At 31.9% G+C, this 12,335-nt stretch overlaps 1 protein-coding gene across 2 annotated transcripts; it reads left to right on the top strand.

Annotated features, from left to right (window-relative positions):
• Positions 1-890: 890 nt before the first annotated feature.
• LOC145333155 (uncharacterized) lies at positions 891-11,998 on the top strand. 2 transcript variants are annotated; one of them, XM_080178304.1, is made up of 8 exons: positions 891-1,015; positions 1,582-1,677; positions 4,035-4,081; positions 7,827-7,879; positions 9,469-9,594; positions 11,276-11,424; positions 11,606-11,689; positions 11,973-11,998. In XM_080178304.1, the coding sequence occupies exons 1-8, from the start codon at positions 939-941 to the stop codon at positions 11,983-11,985; spliced, it is 645 nt and encodes a 214-aa protein (XP_080034430.1). In that variant the 5' UTR covers positions 891-938; the 3' UTR covers positions 11,986-11,998. The 2 variants fall into 2 exon arrangements, with proteins under 2 accessions (XP_080034430.1, XP_080034431.1); XM_080178305.1 differs by lacking the exon at positions 11,606-11,689.
• The last annotated feature ends 337 nt before the right edge of the window (positions 11,999-12,335 follow it).

The following is a 12,335-nucleotide window of genomic DNA, read 5'->3' as shown; positions in this document are numbered from 1 at the left end:
GAAGTTTATTATAAAGCAACTCTAGGTGTGTGTATAACTAAACTAAAATATTTCCATATGTTTGTTATCAAGCAATTATAGGTGTGGGTGTAACAATACTAGATTATTTCAGAAGTTTATTATCAAGCAACTCTAGGTGTATGTACAACTATGCTAAAAAATTTTCATATGCTTGTTATCAAGCAATTATAGGTGTGGGTGTAACAAATTATTTCAGAAGTTTATTATCAAGCAACTCTAGGTGTGTGTATAACTATGCTAAAATTATTTTCGTATGTTTATTATCAAGCAACTATAGGTGTATGTATAACTATGTTAAAATTATTTTCGTATGTTTATTATCAAGCAATTATAGGTGTGGGTGTAACAATACTAAATTTTGTTTCAGAAGTTAATTATCAAGCAACTCTAGGTGTGTGTATAACTATGTTAAAATTATTTTCGTATGTTTATTATCAAGTAACTATAGGTGTGTGTATAACTATGTTAAAAAAAATTATTCTCGTATGTTTATTATCAAGCAATTATAGGTGTGGGTGTAACAATACTAAATTTTGTTTCAGAAGTTTATTATCAAGCAACTCTAGGTGTGTGTATAATTATGTTAAAATTATTTTCGTATGTTTATTATCAAGCAATTATAGGTGTGGGTGTAATAATACTAAATTTTGTTTCAGAAGTTTATTATCAAGCAACTCTAGGTGTGTGTATAACTATGCTAAAATTATTTTCGTATGTTTATTATCAAGCAATTATAGGTGTGGGTGTAATAATACTAAATTATTTCAGAAGTTTATTATAAAGCAACTCTAGGTGTGTGTATAACTTAACTAAAATATTTTCATATGTTTGTTATCAAGCAATTATGGGTGTGGGTATAACAATACTAAATTATTTCAGAAGTTTATTATCAAGCAACTGTAGGTGTGTGTATAACTATGCTAAAATTTGTTGTTGTTTATGGACTGATAGCATCATTACACTCTGCTGCAGCTTCCAGACAAGATTTCATCAAGTAAATATGAAGCACTGGAAATTGTCATGTGTGACGTCATAAAAATACGTCTAAAAGGAGGGTTGAGAGCTGAAATGGGAAAGGAAACCCCAGGATTTAGACGTTTCTTTTATGACGTCACACATGACACTTTCCAGCGCTTCAGTAAATATTATTAGCAGCAAAACTATTATTTTTTCTGGTTGTAGGTCTGTTTTCTAAGCAATAAATGAGTAAGTATAGATGTATAATCTAGACAACTACCTGGCCTAAGTGGTTCATACCCTTTTGGTCTATTAGCAAATTGCTTTTTGTTCTTTTGGAGGAACTCAGCTCCTTTTATATTTCCGACGCTATTAGCTGATTTCAAATCCCAATACAAAATTGGGAGGGAGTTACATATAAATCATCCCCCTCTATTCTTTTAATTTAATTTCTAGACTGCTTTTATATACATCTTAAATTTATTGAGAAGATTCCCATGGCAATGTCTGTCTTATGGTTAAAAAATGAAATGCGTTAAGGATTTTCTAACGACTGCAATGTTCATTTAATCTAAATATCTAATTTGCCATTCGAATTTTTAGTAGTGACCTTCCATTCGGTTTCTGGTTTGGGGGCCATGGACAAGTTAGACGTCAAGTTAGAGCTGACACCAGCCCGAGTCAGGCTAACAAAGAGAGGTATATAATTATCTATTTATCTATCTTATTATCTATCTATTCATGGACAAGTTAGACGTCAAGTTAGAGCTGACACTAGCCCGAGTCAGGCTAACAAAGAGAGGTATATAATTATCTATTTATCTATCTTATTATCTATCTATCCATGGACAAGTTAGACGTCAAGTTAGAGCTGACACTAGCCCGAGTCTGGCTAACAAAGAGAGGTATATAATTATCTATTTTTCTATCTTATTATCTATCTATCCATGGACAAGTTAGACGTCAAGTTAGAGCTGACACTAGCCCGAGTCAGGCTGCCAAAGAGAGGTAAACAAGGTGTTCGTTTGTCAATCCAGGATGATTTTTTTATCAGAAATTTGTGGATGTTCTTATCCTTGTTTTTATATAAACTATTTTAGTTGCTGTACATAATTGTCCTTCTAAAAAAAATTTTTACGTATTTCTTTAATGGAAGCAAAGCTTTTTTATAATAAAGGTCTGTTCGTACGTCTGTCTGTAACGGGTAGCTATTGTTCGTTTCTTTTATATTTGCCACTGTTTGTTTGTCTGTATAATTTATTAAGTTTAGACTTATGGATGTTTTTATCCTTGTAGTTATACATTCTTACTTACAGGATTATAATCTATTTTTAAATTCAAGTAATTGTTAGTAAAATTATTTGTTAAAATATTTGTTTATAGATCCTTATTTAACAAGGATGACAACAATACTGGTAGCGATTTATTTATTTATAAATGATTTTAATCAAAAAGGAATAGTGATCCCGTAAAAAGAAACAGCATAAAAAAAACTGAAATAATTTAATCTAAACGGCTATTATAAAAATCAGGTGAAACTAACACAAAATATCTTTTTTTACATTTTTTACAATTAAGCTTTGCATTGTCTGTTAAAATGTTAAAAATCGATAGGACAACTCTAACAAGTAAAAATATTAAGGTTATAGCTATCCATTAAGTCCCACAAAGACAGACATGACCTATTGTAGAAAACCTTTTAGATTCATAATTAATTAGTTCAATAAATTTTTAAGTGTTTATTTTTAAAGTACTTGTGTTAATATCTTGAACTTTTTTATTAGTGACGCTACTCTATAATCTGGCCAAATCGGTTAATCCGTCTGTTCTTTATGTTCGATTTCAGTTAGGTACAGTTTATTAAGTTTGTCACCTCTATAATCGTTACCAGGAAGTACATACTTCCAATATAAACTTGTAGACTTTTTGCAACATTTTTCTGTATGATATAATCATCCTATCTTTTAAATTATTAAATTGTTGATTCCTAGGACTTCAGAATAAAATATGTTTTTATGTTCGTTTGTCCTACCGGCTAAAAGCAGATATTTCTGAAATCTTCTGCTGTTAAAATTTAACTCTATGTTCTCATGAATTTGTCTTGAAAATGTTAGGATTATTCACTTTAAACTGTTAAAACTTGTTATTCCTGCGCTTTATGTTATAAACATTTTCTTGTTTTAATCTTTAAACTATTATTTTCCAATTCTGATAATTAAGAATTACCTCATGATTTTTGTTTTTAATTTTTTCGTCATTATTTTATCAGATCATCATTTTCAAAGATTTTAGTAAGAACTAAATAGATATTTAAATTTTAAGATACGAAAGAAATTAATCGGATTAGATGCCATATTAGAATGTAGTTTACAGTATCGCCTAAAAACCGATTATTATCCGCTTGATTAAAACTGGTTCTCAATCATACTGAAAAATCTTGTAAAACATTGAATTACTGACAATTTTCCAATAATATCAAAATAAGAATAAGTTTTCTTAGCCTTTGCTTTCCGCCCCTCGGGGCGGATAATTTGATTTGTTTTCATCGTATATCCGCGGAAAGCTGTTTATAATACGATGTGATAAATGACTAAACAAAGTTTCCGCCAGATAAAGACCGGTTCTAAGACACTAGTTGAAATACATTTATCATGTGGCACAAGGACTCCAAGGGGGGGGGGGGGTAAAGTGGTGATTACCCATCCCCCAAACGAATTTTGTCCATTTTAACCATCCCCCCCCTTCATTAAAATTTACCCCTACCCCTACCATTTAGAAGAGGGTTTTTACCCCCCCCCCCCCAAACAATTTTGGGGGATGAAATACCCCCCCTCAAAATCCCAAAAGCAAATTTTACTCCTGGGGTGAAAAATTTTTTTGGGGGGGGTAAAAAAAATTTGCGGCGCGCTTCGCTCGCCGTTTTACAAACCCCCCCAACAAAAAAAAAGCTTTGACGCCCCTGATGTAGCATTATATCGTACTTTTTAGGTGGTCAACAACAATGGATATCTAATTTTTTTGAGTAATACAATAGAATTAATATTTCTAATTTTTAGAATGGACTTAATACAAGAGAATGAAGCTAAGAAATCTAAATTTTCAGGTAAGCAAGAAATTAGTTATTCCCTCATTTCATAATAATTATTAATTTGAACGCTTTATTAATATGCTGTATTTTCCTGTTTTATTGTCTCACGGGTGATCTAAGGGGATAAGATAATGGCGGATAAATTTATGTACAACCCCAATTGTAATACACAAAAGTATCCCTTATGACTTGGAAAGAGGAAATGGGCATGTTTTAGCCTATTTTGCAAGAATTTTGTATTCAAAAGATAAGGGGTAAAAGTTTATTGTTTAATATTATATTGCAGAAAAACTATTCCATTTCTTTAATAAGCTTCAGCTAGACTTTAACAAAGTATTTAACTAAAGAAAAGGTTATATAATTGTTCTTAATAGCCCAAATTATTCCATATTCATTGGTAAAAAATTGTACTTTTAAGGACAACTTAAAGTGCTTTTAGCTTTCAATTTTATGAATAAATTCATGATTTTATTCATGAAACAATTTTCAACAAGAATGACAGCACTCATAGAAGCGAGGATCAACAAATCCTACGGAAAAAACGAACATTGATACACAATGTAAATTAAATGAAAATGAAGATTAAAACCAGCTTTGTAAGCCTTGAGGATCCGAAATGAAATGCTAGTAAAAACTATATTTGCTGTTTTAGATAGTTAGATCAAAACTCTTATTCCTTTAACCCTTAACAGTCGGGCCCCTTGCCGCACCTTAATCAGTCGGGGTGGGGGGGCGTTCAACGCCCCCCCCTCATTATCTCAGGTCCTATTAGAGCTAGATGGCTAAAAAATTTTGTGCAAGTCCCCTGTGTTATGGTGAATTTCCGACCTAAAGTAAGTCAAGGTAAATTTCCGCTTCCTTCACCCTTTTATTTAACAACCTTTGTTTTTAGGTCCTTTTTTACTTAAAAATTTCAAACGGCTGTAAATTTTTCTTTTTTAAAGCTAGAAGAAAATTTTTTTGCAGAAAATGTTTATTTTTATTTAAATTTTATATTTGAAATATCAAAACATAAGTTTCAGCGGCCGCAGCTGTACTTGGCAGCTGCCAGCCGCCGCAGTCGGCGGTCGGCGGGAAAACGGCGGCGGATCTTTATGAAATTTTAATACATTATGTAGACATGTAAGAAAAGCTTAAGTTTAAAATTTGAAGTCAAAAAGTCAAAAATTGCGGCCACAGGAGCATTTAAAAGATTTCTGGAGACCTGGGGATCAGGACCTGCAGGATCATACCTGGAACCTGAAATTGACTTGAACACCTGTATTTAATATGAGGATGTACTACTAGAGGATATTTTAGTATTTTGGTAAGATAAAATGCTTTGTTTAAGTCAAAAACAAATTTTTGTTCTTTACCTGGATGACCCTGCCAGGTTTGCTGGCATCCTGTGCCCGCCAGGATAAGGATATTCAAAAAATTCCAACTCTCAGTTATGTGTCATACCCATACTTAAAAAGTCAAGCAGTTTGGGCTCTTTATCTTTCACACACAGAAAATGAGATAGAAAAAACCGGATGGGGGGGCGTTCAACGCCCCCCCCCCCCCCCCCCCGACCGTTAAGGGTTAAGATAATTTCTTTTTGCTAACCAAACTGGTATTAATCTTTATTATTTTTATTTTAAGTATTCGTGGAAAACTGTCTGTGATACAATGTTCTACATAAATTTTCAGTGAGCCTTAGAACCAGAGGTGAATTCTTAAAAAAAACTTTTGCCACTAAAATCAGTTTGCCCCACTAAAGTTTTAGTGAGGGAAAATTATCCCCTCTAAATTTTTAGTTTGCCTCACTGATTTTAGTGGGGCAAAAGTTTTTTAAGAATTCAACTCAGTTCTAATTCTGCGGATATTAATCGGTTTCTATAAAACTAAATAATTTCTACTTCTGGACGTTGCTATCCTAGTTGAAAATGAATGAACACAAAATCTGTTATAAAATTTTATTGATATGTATCATATTTGTACTAAACATCTTCAATAGCCCTTAAGATAAAAATTCGATTTGTATTCTTTTAAAAACAACATTCATAAAAGCGAAGCCAAAAACTTTAGATGGTTAGACATACTCACTTTTCTATAATGTTATAGAGTTACTCTCCTTTTAAATCTCAATACAGATGTTATTTATAGAATCGTATTATAGACAGCTTTTCGCGAATATTAAAAGTAAAAAATATAAGATTAAATTCTGTTTTGTTAGCCTCGAGAGACCGAAGGCCCGGGCTATCAAAACTGGTATTAATTTTATTAACTTTATTTTATTTATAAATATATTACAAAAAACAAACACTGCCTTCATAGACGTTCAAGGGGTGTTAACCCCCTCAAACTTCGAAACCCTAACATTTGTGTTGGCCACCCCCCCCCCTTCCAAAAAAAAATAATTTAACAAATAAAAAAATAACCTAAAGTAGGAAGTTTAGATACAAATAATTAAGAACAAATGTATTAGTCTTTTAGTGGTTATTACTTATTTGTATATATTTAATAAAAAATCCACTATAATTTTGTTAACCAAATATTTGCAGAAAAGTATGTCGTATGCATTGATTAAATATGTATTTTAAAAAAGTGCATGTCATACATTGTTTCCGCGGATATTAAAAAAAAATAAGATTTAAATCAGTTTTGTTAGTTTCGAGGGGCCTGACTCTCTGGCTAACAAAAAATATTTTTTTATTATTCATCGAAGGTTGTCTGTAATACGATACGATTCATGATTTTACAGTATATCTCAGAACTGGTTCTATTCTAGCGGATATAAATCAGTTTCATAGCAAAACTAGAAATTGAATTCCTACAACGGTTTAAGGCTATTTTCTTAATTATAGAATACTAATGTTTAAACAGGCAAAAGTCCACAAAATGTGGCCCTGATTTCGTAAACAACTGTCTACGTCATAAATATTCCTTTAGGCCAAACATACATATAACAATTATTTTTTTGTGTATTTTTCATATCACACAACGAGTGCAATAGAATAAAATACATACATAAAATACTCAATGCAAAAAGGCATTATTAATTGTACAAAATCGTCCTTTATTTACTTTTAATTAAATTTAAATAAAAATATGAAGAATCGATGAAGCTCAAAAGAAAATGTTGTCAATAAAATTTTATTTCAACTTGATTGGAATGCTTGGAAAGCTATGTTTACAAATTTTATTGACAATTTAAAATTTAAGTACGTAGATTTTCTTTAATTCTTTTATTCCCTGTTTATTCCGAGTTACGCCACTCGTAGCGCATCCATTCGTTGTCGGTAAGGTGATAGGTTCGACTATCGGCCAAGCATTGCGTCATAACTGAATATGGTTCCTACTGCTGCTATGTGAGGTGCGCGACAGGTACGAAACTCATGTTAGGACTTCCAGACAAAGGTCGTGCAATCAAACGGTTGACTCGCAGGGGCGTCCAAGCTTTTTTATTTGGGGGGGGGGGGTAATCAACCCATTACCCCCCCCCCCCCTTTGGACGTCTATGGTTGACTGTATGAAGGACGTTTGGTTTAAAGATACAATAAAACAAGATATCCCGTCCTAAAAGGCTATTCCCCATTTAAGCTATCCTATAGAATCATTTGTATTTAAGCTACTGCGGGTCTCTGTCAACTGGACTCTTCTCACTTAAGCTAAAATAACTTTTTATACAAAAAATGAACCATCTTTTACTTTTTCATTAATATTTAAATACTTTGAAATTACGCTGTGTTTGAAATTAAGGTTTCCTAATTTCCAAAAAAAAAATATTTTGTTTCAGAAAGAGACTTTTACATTGGAGAGGAGGTTTTACAGTTTCTTCTTGATAAGATGGTAAGCCTGTTCTTTCATTAACATAACTTTTATTGCCAGTGAACAATATATCTCTTGGGATGGTGGCGATATCCTCCTTAAGACTAGATTTAAACCCTCCCTCATCCTGGACCTATAAGAAGTTTCACTGTTAAGTTCCAGCGGAGAACTTATATTGAATAAATTTACGTCAAGCAGCATACCCTATGTTTCAAAAGAAGCCTTCAAAACCCTTGAAAAGAATAGTTTCAAATTAAAAATTGAAGTAAAAAGTTCAATTAAAAAAAAATTAAGTACGTAAAGAGGTTTCATTTAGTCACCCCCCCCCCCCCCTAAATACACAAAAAAAATTACAGGGGGTAGAGCCAGAAACATAATAAAAATATTTTGGATACAAATATATTTTGCAAGATAAAATTGTATAATAAGAGAAGTTAAATTAAGCTATTTATGTCATATTTGTATTGATATATAGACCCACCTAAGGAATGAGGGAGGGATGGGACATCAGTATGTAGATTATACAAGTTTGATAAATACTTTCTCTAATTAGTTGACGTGAATTCTTTAGAGACTTTTATTAATTTAAACATTAGAGCCCTTAGATTTTACAAATCAAGTAAATTTTTGCCGATACCCAGCAAACATAAAATATACCCCCTCGCCACCCTCCCTCATCATTTTGAATATTTTTACCAAAAAAAAAACGGAAAAGTTTTCTTTAAGGTCAATGAAAAAATAAGTAAAAAAAACATAACACATATTTTTGTGTAAAAATAGTTTGACATTTTATAACATATTTGGGATCCAGCCGAAAACATAAAGGCTATTTATTTTGATGTATTATATACAGTTTTCCCCGCATAGTAAAAAAAGAAAAAAATATGAGTTTAATTTCGGTTAAGTATGTGATTTTTTGCAAAAAAAAAATCTTTTTATACGGTGCTCCACATAACCAGTCTTTGTCCAGCGGATATTAATATAAATTTGAGCTAATGCTATGATTTTGACATGATTTTGACATGCATATTTTCTCTAAATATAGTTACCACTTTTTTGTGACAATTTTTTGGCGTTCCGCATTTTATATACTGTACAAAGGCAGAAATTTTGTTTGTTAAAATATGGGGAGGGTCAAGAAAAAAGTACCTACCCCCCCCCCCCCCTGGATTTGGGTATCAATCGGACGAGTTGATAGGTAAAATGTCAAATGCCTAACCTTTGCAGGAGGCCCTAACCCTACGAGATGATTCCCTTACCCTGAAGGACTTCCCAGAAACCAATATAACCTAACCAAATCTAAAATAATAAAGAAACCAAGCGAAAAATTTACATTTCCGCCATTTTTTAAAATAAAGGATGGTTGGTTATCTGTGCTCGACTCCACACTTTGAGGGAAAATGCCTAGTATTCCCTTACTCTCTCAGCTAATAATCAAACTCAACCTAACCTTTTCTATTTATCGATAATATAAAGTAGTACGATGTATGTCTGTCTGTCTGAAGCTAAAGATTTTAGTAACCACTGAACCGATAGTGCTCTTTTATTTAGGGAAAATACCTACTGTTGATGTGATTGTTTCAAGCTATAATTTCTTGTGTTTATTACAGCACCAGAGACGGAAGGCAATACTGAGGCGGAAACACCTGGGTGCGGGCTTGTTGGGCAACACCTACTCGGGGCTGGGGGGCAACACCTACTATTCTCATAGCAAACGGTCTCCAGAAATTGTACAGGTAATGATGCAGGGATCTTAAGGGATAAGACGATTGATGATAAATTGATGTTCATCTAAATTTATAACCAAATAAATTACTACTTCTGTAAATTAGAATTATTTGTTGGAAAAGTTTGGACACTTATGAAGGTGCTCATTAAAGTTATTCCTTTATGGTTATTTGCTTTATTATTATTTACCTATATTCTAAAGTAACAAGATGACTGTTTGTCTGTCTGTCTGCATATATTTCCGCTAAGAACTCCTAAATAGCTAGACCTATCGTTCAACAATTTTCAGGAACGTTTCACGTTGGTCCAGAGAAGGTTTGTAACCCATTTGTAGTATAGCCCCCTTTCAACGCTGAAAAAATGAATATTAAGGGGGGTGGGGCGAAATAACATGATCTATTCTTAGAAGTTATTTATTTTAATTAAACAAAAAGATAGGATTAAACAAATTTAACAATTAAAAACTTAGATTTCTAATTAGTCTACCCGGAGATTTTAAAGGAAACGTCATAGCTAAATTAACCTTAAAAAGTCAAAGACACACACACACCTATTCTATTGTCATAAAGTTTTATGTATAATGAATAGTTTATAGGAAAGTTTTGTTGAAAACACTCCCTCCTCTTGTAATCTAAAATCTTACACAAATATCATAAACAAGGGATAATTTAAGTTGTAGAAACTTGCTCTCCCAATTGTTAACTTTAATCTACCAATCAAATCATGATTTTATGGTCCAAACTTTTCAACGTATAATTATGTATTCAAGTAATTTTGGGATAGATTTTTACAGGATTTCAGACTTCTAAAGAATATCGAATATAAAATAAATTGTTACTCTATATTTGTTAAAGTTAGTTGTCTGTCTTTGTTAGGATTTGTTAAGATCCGTTTTTATGGAATTTGTTTTCGCTGTTAATTAATATTTTAACAGGAAAAAAGTTAAATCTGGTTATATACAAATAATTTTGTGTAAACTCATTACCAAATAATTTCATAGTACTTTTTAAGTCTATTTTTTATTTAGTGCTGATTATATTTTAAAGTACCATCATGATGATAGTATTCCTGTATACTTGAAAAGCTTAATTAAAAAAATGGCTTTGGCTTCTTTCTCTCTTTTCTTTCTCCCTCTAACGTTTTGAAACTGTCTAGAATATATTTTTAGGAACCTTAGTTCAATGTATGCTTTGGTTTTAGGCCATTTGCGTTAGACTGTTATAAAAACTTGTTTTTTTTTCATCTTCGAAAGGAATTGTTCAGGCTATAGGGTCTGGTTTTTTTAAGGAACTTTATTTAAGATTTTCCTTAAATTAATTTATAGCAGTTTCACTTACACCTAAAACTGAACATAAAAACTATCGGACATACCTTATCTTTAATTTTTAAATAAAGTTTTAAGCCCTTGCGGAAGGAAGCTATATTCACGGGTCCGTACTAAACCTTACTTAACCTAAAAAAAAATTATTTTTCCCCTACTAGAAATCATCTATATAATAAATGCATAAGTGTAATTCCTACAAATAACTGGTCAAAGTGGTGGAGACTCTTTTTTCTGCTAGCAAATTGCATTCTATTCTATTTACTCAGCTGTGTTTTATTTCCGATGCTATTAGCTGATTTCCAAGACCCAATACAAAATCTGGACATGCCCCCTCTATTATATTTGATACCCATGTCACTATTTAGAACCTGCAGCAGTACAACAAGAACCGAGGACTGTACGGGTTTGAGCTGGAGCCCGCCAGCAAACATCAACCTGGAGACCATCAGGACAAACTAAAGCTGGAGGACGAGGGGATAGATATGCAAGATTTAAATTTGGAGCAATTTTTAAGGTAAAAGAAAAGTATTTTTGAGAAGTAAATAATTTTAGTTTTGGAGTTGACATACAACCTTTCTGAATAGCCTAAAACCATCCCAGGGCCAATTATAAGCTTTCCTATTATTGCGTAATGAAGTCAGACCGATTACAAAATTTTACTGAACATACTGACATTATTTTTACTTTCCTTTCAGAGCTGAAGGACTGAAGGAAAATGAGTTGCCCCGATTAATGAAAACTGAATATAATGATCCTGCCAGCAGCCATCAGTTTAGCGGGTAATTATTTTATTGGCGTAGCTACGTACGTTTGTTCAGTACGTCTCTCCGTCAAAACAAATCAGCAGTAAAGACTTTGAACAATATGACAATCACATGTCTCCATCTTGAAATACGTGCACATTATTAGTTACATCTTGACAAAGGAAACATGTGATCGGTTTATTTTAGCGGCAAATTGCAAAATAGGAAATTTAAAGTTGTGTCATTGTAAGTGTAAAAATCCAAAATGCACATCTCTATTCTACACTTTTCATTTATAAAATCAAAAAAAAAATTTCAGGATTCAAGATTGAAACAAAAACAAAACATCTGACCAACGATAAAAAAGTGTTTTAAATTAAAAATCTTCAAAAATTATTATTAAAGTTTTAAAATTTAAATAATGTAAAATAAATATTTGTCGTAAAATACATTTCAGAAAAGTTATTTATCAAAGCAATAAATTCATCTAAACTTTTACAGATATGCAATGTTTCTTAATATTTTTTTCTTTATCAAAATTTATAATTATTTGTATTGTTAATTATGAATTAAATTATTGTATTTATTTTAAAAATCTGCCTTCTCAATAATTACCCCTGTCTGTCCTTATAATATTGTACAACCGTAGAGAGAGAATCGAACCTGCTCTGAACTTAATTCA

The sequence above is a fragment of the Acartia tonsa genome, chromosome 12 (genome assembly GCF_053477335.1).
Source record: "Acartia tonsa isolate MP-2025a chromosome 12, ASM5347733v1, whole genome shotgun sequence".
NCBI classification, from domain to species: Eukaryota; Metazoa; Arthropoda; class Copepoda; order Calanoida; family Acartiidae; genus Acartia; species Acartia tonsa.
The sequence above is the reverse complement of the archived record's forward strand: the minus strand, read 5'-3'. Positions and strand labels throughout refer to the sequence as shown.